At 44.1% G+C, this 12,710-nt stretch overlaps 1 protein-coding gene across 2 annotated transcripts in view; it reads right to left on the bottom strand.

Annotated features, from left to right (window-relative positions):
- The window catches only part of SQOR (sulfide quinone oxidoreductase), a 59,231-nt gene that overhangs the window by 12,203 nt on the left and 34,318 nt on the right, over window positions 1-12,710 (bottom strand). For both annotated transcript variants that reach the window (XM_017960589.2, XM_003900886.3), the window contains 3 exons: window positions 10,572-10,625; window positions 6,410-6,604; window positions 3,945-4,154 (listed from right to left, as the gene is read on the bottom strand). In XM_017960589.2, coding sequence (XP_017816078.1) covers window positions 3,945-4,154; window positions 6,410-6,604; window positions 10,572-10,625 — 459 coding nt within the window. The remainder of the gene's footprint in view (window positions 1-3,944; window positions 4,155-6,409; window positions 6,605-10,571; window positions 10,626-12,710) is intronic.

The following is a 12,710-nucleotide window of genomic DNA, read 5'->3' on the forward strand; positions in this document are numbered from 1 at the left end:
TGGAACTAACTGTCTGACCTGAAATCCTATAATTCAAAAGGGACACAAATATCTTCTTTCATTACAAACTCTTTAGAAGAATAATAACCATTCATTTATCCACACCCCTACCTATAACATCAGCTATCCAGAGGACAGTTGAGAACCAAAGTACTGACAAAATTAAGTTCATGCACTCAAGTTCATACACTTTGCTCATAAAAACTTGCTTCGGGCTCTCACTCATAGCCCATTTTAGTGAAAGCCCAACTTGGGCTCACTCAAATGGGCTCCTTTGTGAAGTAAAACTGAGCTCACTCATATGAGCTCTCGCTCACAGCCCATTTGAGTGAGCCCATTTGAGGAGCAGCAATTTAAAAGAGCTAAAGCTGGAGGGACTGTCCAAAGTCACTTACAACTGCCTGACAGCCAGGAAAAAGGAAAACTACACAAAGGACACACATAAAAACAAAGAGCAGTAATTTGAGACTCTTCCATAAAGTGATAACTAGCTCCAAACATTCCAGTAGCCTCTTTGTGCATAACTACACAGGAGCTATTCAAAACGATGACCCTGAGCTGCTGCAGAGAGATGCTAGATGAGCCTGGGACAACCTGTGACACCAGAAAGTAAAGGAAGTGCCCAAACACATGATGGGGCACAAGAACCAGCTGGAAGGGGCACCTACTGACCAAATCCAGAACAATTTGAGCACCAAAATAATTAAAAACAATAATGAATGATACACCATCGGAAAAAAAATAGGAACCCATGAGTTCATACCAATAGTAAATTAACTAAGAGAGAAGCAAAGACTCTTGCTGAAAGAATGCCAAGAGCTTGCTGGCAAATGTGCAGGAAATATTACGGTTAGAAAATCATCATTTTGCAACCACCCATAGTAAAGATTTGATTAGGCAAGGATCACCAATGGATGCTAACTCTAGTGGGGAGACTTGAACGAGTAGATTATTTGCATGGTTTTAAAGTGTCTTCCCACAGACTTCTTATTAGTAGCAAGGGAGAAAACAAATTGCAATTATTCAATGGAAAAACTGGACCACATCTTGTCTGCTGATCAAAATTAACATCACCAATGAAGGGCAGATGAACATTGTATGCTTGCAAATGTGATACCTTAGAAGGGCACGATGCTTTCGCGAATGTTCCAGTCTAAAAAACAGAGCCTGAGGCCAGGCGCAATGGCTCATGCCTGTAATCCCAGCATCAGGAGGCCGAGCAGGCGGATGGCTTGCAATCAGGAGTTTGAGACCAGCCTGGCCAACATGGTGAAACCCCGTCACTACTAAAAATAAAAATAAAAAAATTAGCCAGGCATGGTGGTGCGCACCTGTAGTCCCAGCTACTCCTGAGGCTGAGGCAGGAGAATCACTTGAACCTGGGAAGCAGAGGCTGCAGTGAGCTGAGATTGTGCCACTGCACTCCAGCCTGGGTAACACAGCAAGACTTTGTCTCAAAAATAAATAAATAAATAGCAGAGCGTGAAACTAATCACAAGAAAACATAGACAAACCCAAAATGAGGAACATTCTACTGAAAGAAAAGCGGTGGCAAGATGGCTGTATTATTTCAAAATATCAACATCATAGAAGACAAAGAAAAGCTATAGAAATGTCCCAGATTAAAGGAGGCTAAATAGACCTCACAATTGAATGCAGTCCCTGACTGTAGCCTGAGTCCTGCACTGGAGGAAAAAATGCTATAAACACAGTTGGGCCACTCAACTAAACTGGAATACAAATAGTAAGTTAAAAACTTGTATCTGTGCTAAATTTACTGAGTTGATAATTGTACTGTGGTTATGTAAGAGAACACTCCTATTTTAGAAAATTAACACTAAAGTATTTGGGGCTAAAGAGACCTGATGCATGATATATGTAAATTTCCTTTGGAAAAACTAGATATGGATGGATGGATGGATGGATGGATGGATGGATGGATAGATGGATGGATGACAGAAAGATATAGATAGACAAAGACAGAAGAAAGAAAGAAAGAAAGAAAGAAAGAAAGAAAGAAAGAAAGAAAGAAAGAGAAAGAAAGAAAGAAAGAAAGAAAGAAAGAGAGAGAGAGAGAGAGGGAGGGAGGGAGGGAGGGAGGGAGGGAGAGAGAGAGAGAGAGAGAGAGAAAGAAAGAAAGAAAGAAAGAAAGAAAGAAAGAAAGAAAGAAAGAAAAGAAAGAAAAGAAAGAAGAGAGAGAGAAAGGAAGGAAGGAAGGAAATCAAATGATAAAGCTAAAGCAAATGGGGTAAAATTCTATAAGTGAATCTAGGTAAAAGCTACATACAATTTTCTTTGTACTATTTTTATTTTGCAACTTCTCTAAGTGAGATTTTTTTTTTTTTTTTTTTTTTTTTTGAGATGGAATCTCACTCTGTCGCCCAGGCTGGAGTGCGGTGGCACAATCTCGGCTCACGGCAGCCTCTGCCTCCTGGGTTCCAGCGATTCTCCTGCCTCAGCCTCCCGGGTAGCTGGGATTACAGGGACGTGCCACCACACCCAGCTAATTTTTGTATTTTTAGTAGAGATGGGGCTTCACCATGTTGGCCAGGCTGGTCTCGAACCCCTGACCACAAGTGATCCGCCTGCCTCAGCCTCCCAAAGTGCTAGAATTATAAGCAAGAGCCACAGTGCCTGGCCTGAGATTATTTCCAACCAAAAGTTTTTAAAATTATGACCCTGAATCATCAGTAACATTTCAAGTGATATTTAGTACACTATTTTAAAAAGGAAAGATGTATCAATAAGTTTTAGGAAGAGCAGAGCTAAAAAGCTTAAAATTTGAAGTTTTGAAGTTTCAAAGAAGTCTAGTCTTTGGCTCACTTCAAAATTCCTTTTTATGGAACCCTTCATTTCTTGAAAACTTCTGAATGAATAAAATGTGACTCTGTAACATTTTCTCATTGCCAACAGCTTTTGCCAAAATGATGTAAACAAATATTCTTCCATGCATGCTTCTCCAGATGCTTTTACATCTTGTTCTTAACCTCATAACACCTCCAGAAAATACTATTCCTGCTTCACAGAAGAAGAAACTCAGACACCAAGACCAACCCCATGCAACAAAGGCCAAATCTTTCCAAGAAGCATGGTAGCTCTGGCCAGATCCTTCAAGGGGAAATATTTTTATATTTTTAAAGATAGCCTCTTCCACAGGTGAAAGACATCCCTGTTGTTCTTTTTTCTTTTTTTTTTTTTTTTTTTTTTTTTTTTTGAAATGCAGTCTCGCTCTGTTGCCCAGGCTGGAGTGCAATAGCATGATCTCGGCTCACTGCAACCTCCACTTCCTGGCTTCAAGCAATTCTCCTGCCTCAACCTCCCCAGTAACTGGGACTACAGGCACCCACCATCACACCCAGCTAATTTTCGTATTTTTAGTAGAAACAGGGTTTCACCATGTTGGCCAGCCTGGTCTCGAACTCCTGACTTCAAGTGATCCACCTGCCTTGGCCTTCCAAAGTGCTGGGATTACAGGCGTGGGCCACCATGCCCAGCCAATCCCTGTTTTCTTGAACTACCCACAGGGTTACTTCCTGCTCACAAGCAGGACTGTTTCTCACATGCCGCCAATTGAGACAATCACCAGATCTTGCATGCGAGGAAGCCCTCCCTTACCTCTAAGCAGTAACCGAAGTTGTGGAATATTTTTGGCTACTTCAAGTCACTCGATGCCAGGAAAAGTTGAGTCAAAGGAATAGGACAAAAATTCCCTTGGCACCAGTTAAAAACACCTTCTCACCTCCCACTGACACAGCCTCTTACATCTTTCTCTTCCCCACCCATTTTGGCCTACTTTCTTGCCCTATCACTTCCCTAAGATGCTCATTTCACCCGGTCTTCCCCGGCACACAATGATGGCAGACAGGGTGGTGCGAGCCCCCATGTGTCTATGGCACGTTTCAGGAGACAACGCTTCAGACTGACAGCTTAGCCTCACCACTCACTGAAATCACTTGGGTCTCTCCAGGTTTGTCCAGGTTCTCAAATACAGCCTCTTGTTTATCGGCTCGGACTTCAATGAGGTTTTGCTTGTAGTTAACAGTGAGGTTCCGCTCCCGGATGATCTCCTGCAGGGCATCTGCATACTTCTTAACCCCAAAAATGGCTCCAAGAGAAGTATTGAAAATGATATTGGCCTTGGATCGCTTCCCTGTCTGAGAAAAAAAGAAAACCATTAACACCAAAGCATGACTCCAGCTGCCTTCTTTTAAAAAAAAAAATCTAGACAAGAATTAAAACCCTCAGCAGAGACTTGGCTAGTTTTTGCCACCATTATGTCCTGGCAGGGCAACGGGTAGACCAATCCACTGCCTCTTCCTTACGTTCTGCCCATGACATACAACTAAGTATACACTTGAGTTGGGGGCTGAGGTGGGCACTGTTCAGCTGAAGGCCAGAGGTGAAGGTTAGGTCCAGGTCAAGATAGAATAGAGCAGAATGGAATGTTTATTCATATGTTCATCTATTCATTCACTCAATAAATATTTAACAAAGTTCTAGAGTTGGCCAGATACTATCCTAGGTGCTGAGGGAACAGCAGTGAGCAAAACTGAGTTCCAGCCAGGCGCAGTGCCTCACACCTGTAATCCTAGCATTTTGGAAGGCCGAGGTGGGCAGACCACCTGAGGTCAGGAGTTCCAGACCAGACTGGCCAACATGGTTCAAGATCAGCCTGTCTCTACTAAAAATACAAAAATTAGCTGGGCGTGGTGGCAGGTGCCTGTAATCTCAGCTACTCAGGAGGCTGAGGCAGGAGAATCGCTTGAACCCCAGAAGCAGAGTTTGCAGTGAGCTGAGATCGCACCCTTGCACTCCAGCCTGGGTGACAGAGCAAAACTGTCTAAAAAAAAAAAACTAAACTAAAAAGCAACAACAACAAAACCTTGATTTCCTACCTTCTTGATATTGTTCAGAGAGGCCAATATTCTCCCAAATGCCGAAGATCTTATGGTACTTGAAAGAGAACTTTCCTCTTAGGTCATCCAAGACTTGGGAGAAAAGAATTACACAAAGGAAGTTTCCAGGATGGAAGAAACAGCTAGTTTCTTATTCTTTCCTTTGTTTGGCTCCTTTCAGGACTTGCTCACCCGGATCTCACCATGTGAAGAAGTTAGGTGAGTAAGTGCCTCAAAAGGTTATGCCAACCCCTTAGGACCCAGGATGAACTTTCTTGGAGTCAGAAATGATTACTGGAACTGTCTTTAATTCCCTACCTCACAGGGCTGTTGCAGTTTAAAGAATTCAGGGGATGGTCTTGCCCAGTCCCAGCCTCCACGCACACATTCAACCACTCCCCAGCCCATTCTTCCCCACCCTTCTTCCTGTCTGTTCCCGTACATGACTATGGGCTGCTTGGAACCCTGCCACGGTCTCAGGCCAAACCACACTTTGATAAACTAAATGTCACACCCCAGGCAAGAGCAGGGAGGGCAAGAACAGCTTCCCTCACAAGCTTAAGCCAGGTGTACTGGAGCTGCAGACACCTGCTCTTACACAGAGAGCATTTGGAGAATGCTGAGAAAGTCTCTTCCTGCCCAAATATCTCTTTCCATGAAGGTTTAAAGTTACATAAGAACATTTTTTTGCTTTCAAAGTTGGCATTTTGCCTATCATTTTTTTAAATGTATACCCAAAGGACAGAAAATATTCATGAGCTTAAACTTGAGTGGAAGTAGTTGATAGCATTATGGATAAAAATGAACAATCTGCAACTCATTGTCTAACTATATGGAAATATTTAAACAATCTCTCCAGTAGACTTTTTTTTTTGAAGACGGAGTTTCGCTTTTGTTGCCCAGGCTGGAGTGCCATGGCCCGATCTGGGCTCACCACAACCTCCACCTCCCAGGTTCGAGCAATTCTCCTGCCTCAGCCTCCCAAGTAGCTGGAATTACAGGCATGTACCACCACACTCAGCTAATTTTTTTTGTATTTTTAGTAGAGATGGGATTTCTCCATGTTGGTCAGGCTGGTCTTGAACTCCCAACCTCAGGTGATCCACCCACCTCGGCATCCCAAAGTGCTGGGATTACAAGTGTGAGCCACCACACCCAGCATCCAGTAGACTTTTACACACATATTTAAAAAGTATGTAACAAAGACTATTTAATATTACATAATACATCTAAATTTTTCATGTACACTATGACTGTAACCCTATTTAAGTATACAGAAAAAAAGCTAGAAAGCCATGTCAAATTGAAAACTGCAGCTTTATTAAAGCAATTGGGTCATGAGTGATTTTCTCCTCTTTTCTATTTTATAAACTTCCAGTTATCTAATTTTGTACATATGTAACAAAAATTTAGAGATAAAAAAGGGATTACGATAGAGATAAAATGGAATTCCTGCAATCAGTGAATGAGCACTGTCTTCCCTGCTCATCTCTGTCCCCGGAAAGGAAGCATACCTTCCTGAAGTAGGCTTCTGATAAATACATGATCTTCTGAGGGGCTCCAGCACACTTCACTGGAGTATTTGGGAAGGTGAAGATGGCATTGCCCTCCTTGAAGTCCTGCAGAGCTTTCCATGTCTTCTCTACAGTCTTAACTGAATAATTCGACCCTATTTTGGGATGAGCAAAACCTTCAGGTAGGCCTTTAATCTGCAACAAAGTACACAAAAATCATTTTAAACAAAAGTGCCAATGTCCTTAGAGTCCTTGTTCTTTGCCATTTCTACAGCCTTTCAAATATTTCAGTACTATGATTATCCACCAATACCCACATGCCTAGAGCAGGCAGGTGGGTGAGGGTTCCAAGACCAGAGCTGTGGCACCTGCAGTCACCTGTCAAACTGCAGAATGGGCTCAGCTCAGAGGAACCCTCCAACTCCCTGGCCTTGAGAACATAATTTGAATACAACTTTTCCCACCATCAGAGTGAGGACAAGACGCCAGCCAGCCTTCCTTTTAGGAGAACCAGTTGACTTACTGGAAAGAACAATTGGCAGGACCAAAAGCCATTTATACCGTCAAGAATTTAAATCACCCTTTATCAGGTTGTACCAGACCAAACTCTAGGAAAAGGCATAAAGCCAGGTGCCTACAAACATGGACTTTAGGATCCCACATGCCAGTCTGAGTCCTGGCTCTTCCACTTACCAGCATTGTGACCCTGCATAAATTACGTAATACTTCTAAGCCAGTAGGTCTCCGAGTGTGGTGCTCAGACCAGCAGCACAAGCACCACCTGGGAACTTGCTAGAAATGCGGATTATCAGGCCCCACCCTAGACCTACTGAATCAGAAACTCTGGGAGCAGGCCCAGCAATCTGTGTTCGAACAGGCCCTCCAGGTGATTCAGATGCACACTCAGGTTTGAGAATCTTAACATTCACCATCTGTGAAATAGGGATAAGGTATCTGCTTCAGAGGGTTGTGGGCAGAAGCAAACGAGGCCATGCATGTAAAGGATACATGCACATGGCAAATATCCTGTAAATGTTAGCTGATTATTGCCAGTAAGATCAACTGGATACCTATTATAAATGTTAGAAGGCTCATAGAGTGCAATGAAGATGTCACAGACTGAGTTAGAGACTTAAGTCCCAGTTCTTAGCAAGAACAGGTTCAACTTCAATCATCAAGAAACAGTCATCCAGCCAGGCGCCGTGGCTCATGCCTGTAATCCCAGCACTTTGGGAGGCCGAGGCAGGCAGATCACGAAGTCAGGAGATTGACACCATCCTGGCTGACACAGTGAAACCTCATCTCTACTAAAAATACAAAAAATTAGCCGGACGTAGTGGCAGGCACCTGTAGTCCCAGCTACTTGGGAGGGTGACGCAGGAGAATGGTGTGAACTCGGGAGGCGGAGCTTGCAGTGAGCCAAGATGGTGCCACTGCACTCTAGCCTGGGCAACAGAGCGAGACTCCATCTCAAAAAAAAGAAAAAAGAAAAAAAGAAACAGTCATCAAGATGAGCCGGTCCTTCAGAGCCTCCCCAGGCCATTCTCTGGGACACCTCCAAAATTACGCCAGACACCCATCCCTGAGGTCTCAAGGAAACAAAGTCCTCTCATCTCCTCAGTGGCCTGGGTTCATTACTTATCCACACTCAATGTTAAAAGCAACTATTTCTTTGTTACCGTTCACCCCGTTCCAGTTAGATAGTAGTGACATTGGCAGTCTCAATAATAATAACTCTATTATAAAATCACCTTGCATGTTAATGTTTTCAAAGTTTCAATCAATGCCAACACTGGATAGTCACTATGTACCTCTGAGGGAGGCAGGAGAATATTATTAGCCCATAGAATGGATGGAGCCCTGCCCAGAATCTTAAAGAACCAGACACCAAGGCCTCTGCCCACCTGCCTGGGGGTCTTCCCACAGGACCGCCATACCTTCTAGTTCCCAAAGCAAATCTCATTATCCAAGAGATAAACAAGCAGTTGATGTCTTATCACCTTCATTATTTTTCCCTAGTTTTAAGAAAGTGTCGTTGATAGAAAAGGTGCCGTAAAGTGGTGACCAAGCTCCTTTCAGGAAAACCTGTGTCAAAAAGGGTGGTTTTGACCCCTCATCCAGTCAGAGTTGCTTCCCTGGGAATTCTGAAGCAGAGAGAGCTAGAGAGGAGGGAAGAGAGGAAAAGGGAGAATCGGGGAGAGAGGAAAAGAGAGAATCAGGGAGAGATGAGATGTGACTTCTCCTTTGGCTTCCAGCAACAGGCTATGCACTGGGGAGCTGTGGACTATCCTATCACAGAGAGTAGACCAGCAGGCAAGATGGCCTGCTGCAGAGACCCTGTGAAGCTGGCCTGAGAAAGAGGCCCAGAGAGATGGACAAAGAGACACTGCCTGAGTCCAACAGAACTCACAGTGGAGATCCAGTCCTGCCAGAGGCCCACCTACATTCCTGCCCTAGTGTTCCAGAAACATCTCAGTATTTTCATCAATGATCTCGTTTTTATTTACACCAACCTGAGTAGTTTCCTCGAATTTGCCATCAAAGAGTCCCAAGTAGCACAGCGACCATGGTTAAGTTACTACATTTCCTTAGCCTCAGTTTCCTATCTATTAAGTGAAGATAAAAATGCCTCCCTCAAAGTAGTTGTAAAGAATCAATTTTTGATTCCTGGCTGGGTGCAGTGGCTCATGCCTGTAATCCCTGCACTTTGAGAGGCTGAGGCAGGTAGATCACTTGAGGCCAGGAGTTTGAGACCAGCCTGACCAACACAGTGAAACCCCGTCTCTACTGAAAAAAAAAAAAAAAAAATACAAAAACTAGCCAGGCGTGGTGGTGGGCACCTGTAATCCCAGCTACTCTGGAGGCTGAGGCAGGAGAATTGCTTTAACCTGGGAAATGGAAGTTGCAAGTGAGCTGAGATCATGCCACTGCACTCCAGCCTAGGTGACAAAACTCCATCTCAAAATAAAAAAGAAACAACACTTGATTCCTAGCATGGTTCCTGGTATGTAATAGAGATTCCATAATAATAGCTACTTTTAAATATCTCTGTGACTTGGTTTGCTACGAGAGGCTGCTATGAACTCTGAGCACTGGCCTCTGCAGTCCTTCTCACATGACACTGGGACTTTGGAAAGACAGCACCATGGAGGTGCATTGCCTTTGCTAGGTCAACACTGTGGGGGCTTTTTTTGGAAGGTATGCCCCTCTTGAAAGTAGTTGTAATAGGCACCTTTCTCCATATCGTCTACTTCATAGCTTGCCCGTCATTCTAACAGACTCATGGCCCATTGCACCATGACTCAAAGCCATCTTACAACATACACAACAACTTGTAGCTTCTCTGAACTTTCCCACAACACATCCCAAGACATTTTCACTACCCTTCCTCTGGACATGTCACAGTTCAGGTTTCTTTACATAGAAGCACACTTCAAAGATGCTTACTGGGCCAACTCGGATGAAGCCCTTCACATTCCTGAAGCTTGTTACCCAGTTAGCACAGATGTTTCCTGTACTCCAACTATTTACCCGTGGTCCCCAACAAGCTTCTGGAAATGATAGTATTTACCGATTTACTCTGCTATGTTTTAGAAAAATAAGCTTGAATCTCACAACTTTCAGATAGCATCTGGCTCCCCAGCCCACTGAGAAGGGAGCTCTGAGGAACTTCTGGGTGGCATTTCCATTGCAGCGGTTACTTCACACTAAAACCCTGGCATCTACACAACAAAACCCAGATGGCCCTCCAGCAACTGAGGAGCTAACTGCTGGTGTTCCACCCCTTAAAGTCTGTTTTAAAATTTATAATCTAAACCCTCCTTCCAAAGTGGAATTTAATCTTCAATACAGCCAATTCAGTCCCACATAGAAAGACAGGTTTCTTACAAATGTAAAAGAAAACTGCTGTTTTGCAAGAATTATCATTAAGGCATGAGCATGCTGAACTCTAATTAAAGCTTAAAGCTAAAACATATTATTATTGACAGAAACTTAGAGAAGACTTCCTTCAAACTGTAAAAGGACTGCCAAGAAATAAAACCAGAAGAGATTTTCTTAGAACCCCTTTCTTGTCAAAATGAATACAATAAAGCAACTAAATGCAGCATTTGCTCTTGGCATAGATAAGCCAGTATAACACAGAAACAGTTTCACACAGTACCTTCTCATAGTGCAGCTGGATTCCGAGAGCAATAATAAGATATCGGTAGGAGATCTGTAACACAAAAAGACATTATTTTAGACCAGGTCCCAAGAAGCAGCAGCTCAAGGACTGACTCAGGCCCCAGATGTGGTTCCGTGTGGTCTGCGGGAGGCAGGGAAATATTACTAGCCCACAGAACAGATGAGAAAACCAAAGCAGAACAAGGTTGGGAGTCCTGCCCAGGTTCCCATTTTTTAATCTGAATGTCCTGGGGCTGGGGGAGGTGGGCAGACAGGCCGGGAGGGATGCACGTCCACTCCCATCATGCTCTCTGCCATCTATGCCTCATACCTCACTGCTTCACAAGTATTCTGTAAGCTGCCTACATCCAGAAAGCTTGAGACAGCTATGTGTCTACACAGTGAGAAGCCACAATTATTTGTACAGTGCTTGTATTAACACTTTTTCATATTGAGAGGTAAGAAAGGGCTTCCTAATCTTAAAAGACAATCCACTGTCTAAAATCTATGGGGCAGGCCAGGCACAGTGGCTCACACCTGTAATCCCAGCACCTTGGGAGGCCGAGGCAGGTGGATCACTTGAGCTCAGGAGTTGGAGACCAGCCTGGGCAACATGGCAAAACCCTGTTCTCTGCAAAAAATACAAAGATTACCCAGGTGTGGTGGCATGCACCTGTAGTCTACAGGGGGGTTGAGGTGGGAGAATCGCTTGAGCCTGGGAGGTGGAGGTTGCAGTGAGAAGAGATCACACCACTGCACTCTAGCCTCGGTGATAGAGTGAGACCCTGTCTCAAATATACATATAAATACATTATATATTAAAAAACTAAAATCTATTGGGTAATATGTGAATCCCAAGCAAGTCTGACCTGTCATGTGGATTGGACCAATATCGTAATCGGGAGATTGCTCTTTTGAAGGTCATTGAAAGGCTATGACATAGTTCACCTGATCTTATTTAATGACCTGTATGGGGTGAAAAATGTCCCTTCTTCAAATGCGGGTATTGTATCCATAAGTAGCATGATGGAAATCTGGGCTTAGGACAAAGAGGAAGACAAGTTTAGGCCAAAAAGTGTAAGCAAAGTAGCCTTAAAGTACAAGAACTTGCCTGGAAAATTGGAGTTGAAGAATGATTGCAATGAGACTCAGGAGCCCAGAAAGAAGAAACAGGTGGTGATTACTACGATCCTGTACTAAATGGCGGAGCAGAGCAAGCAACCTGAGAGAATCGTAGTTGGAGAGAGAGGACTCCAAGACCTGAGAGTGCTTGCCTCTGGCTGAGGAGCCAAGGGAAGCAACGTGCAGAATAGGTCCTGCCCTGGCATCCGGGAGCTTCAGCCCCAGGGGCACCTCCGCAGCAGGCTTTCCCATTATGACAGGATCACTCTCACCACTGGCCCCTCCCAGGAGTTCCCCAGCACAGTGTGCATGAGGCTTCCTAGCATGTGTTCTCCCCACATGATGACCACTCCTAGAGGATAAAAGTTACGTCTTATTCCTTATATTCCTAGAATCTAGCACAGTCACTAAAGTGAGGAACTCTGTAATGTTTGTTGGGTGAATGGATAGATGAATGATTTCAGTTGCTTGTGAAAAATACAATTTCCCTAAGTGGATACATAATATAAGCATTTTCATCTGTATGTTTTCCCTATCCATAGAAAGATGATGTCTCGGCCAGGCACAGTGGCTCATGCCTGTAATCCCAGCACTTTGGGAGGCCGAGGTGGGTGGATCACGAGGTCAGGAGTTCGAGACCAGCCTGACCAACACAGTGAAACCCCGTCTCTACTAAAAGTACAAAAAATTAGCTGGGCATGGTGGCGGGCGCCTGTAATCCCAGTTACTCGGGAGGCTGAGGCAGAAGTTTGCTTGAATCCAGGAGGTGGAGGTCACAGTGATCCAAGATCGCGCCACTGCACTCCAGCATGGGCGACAGTGCGAGACTCTATCTCAAAAAAAAAAAAGAAAAGAAAAAAGAAAGAAAGATGATGTCTTGAAATTCCATCTCCTGCAGGAAAGGGCACTGGGCCCGTTAAGTGGCTGGCCAAACCGTGTTGAGCAATCCAGGCACGTTAGCTGAGAGCTAGCACGGCGTCTGGCAGTGATGATCTACAGGTGAAACACATGACCA

This window comes from Papio anubis, chromosome 7 (genome assembly GCF_008728515.1).
Source record: "Papio anubis isolate 15944 chromosome 7, Panubis1.0, whole genome shotgun sequence".
Lineage (NCBI taxonomy): Eukaryota > Metazoa > Chordata > Mammalia > Primates > Cercopithecidae > Papio > Papio anubis.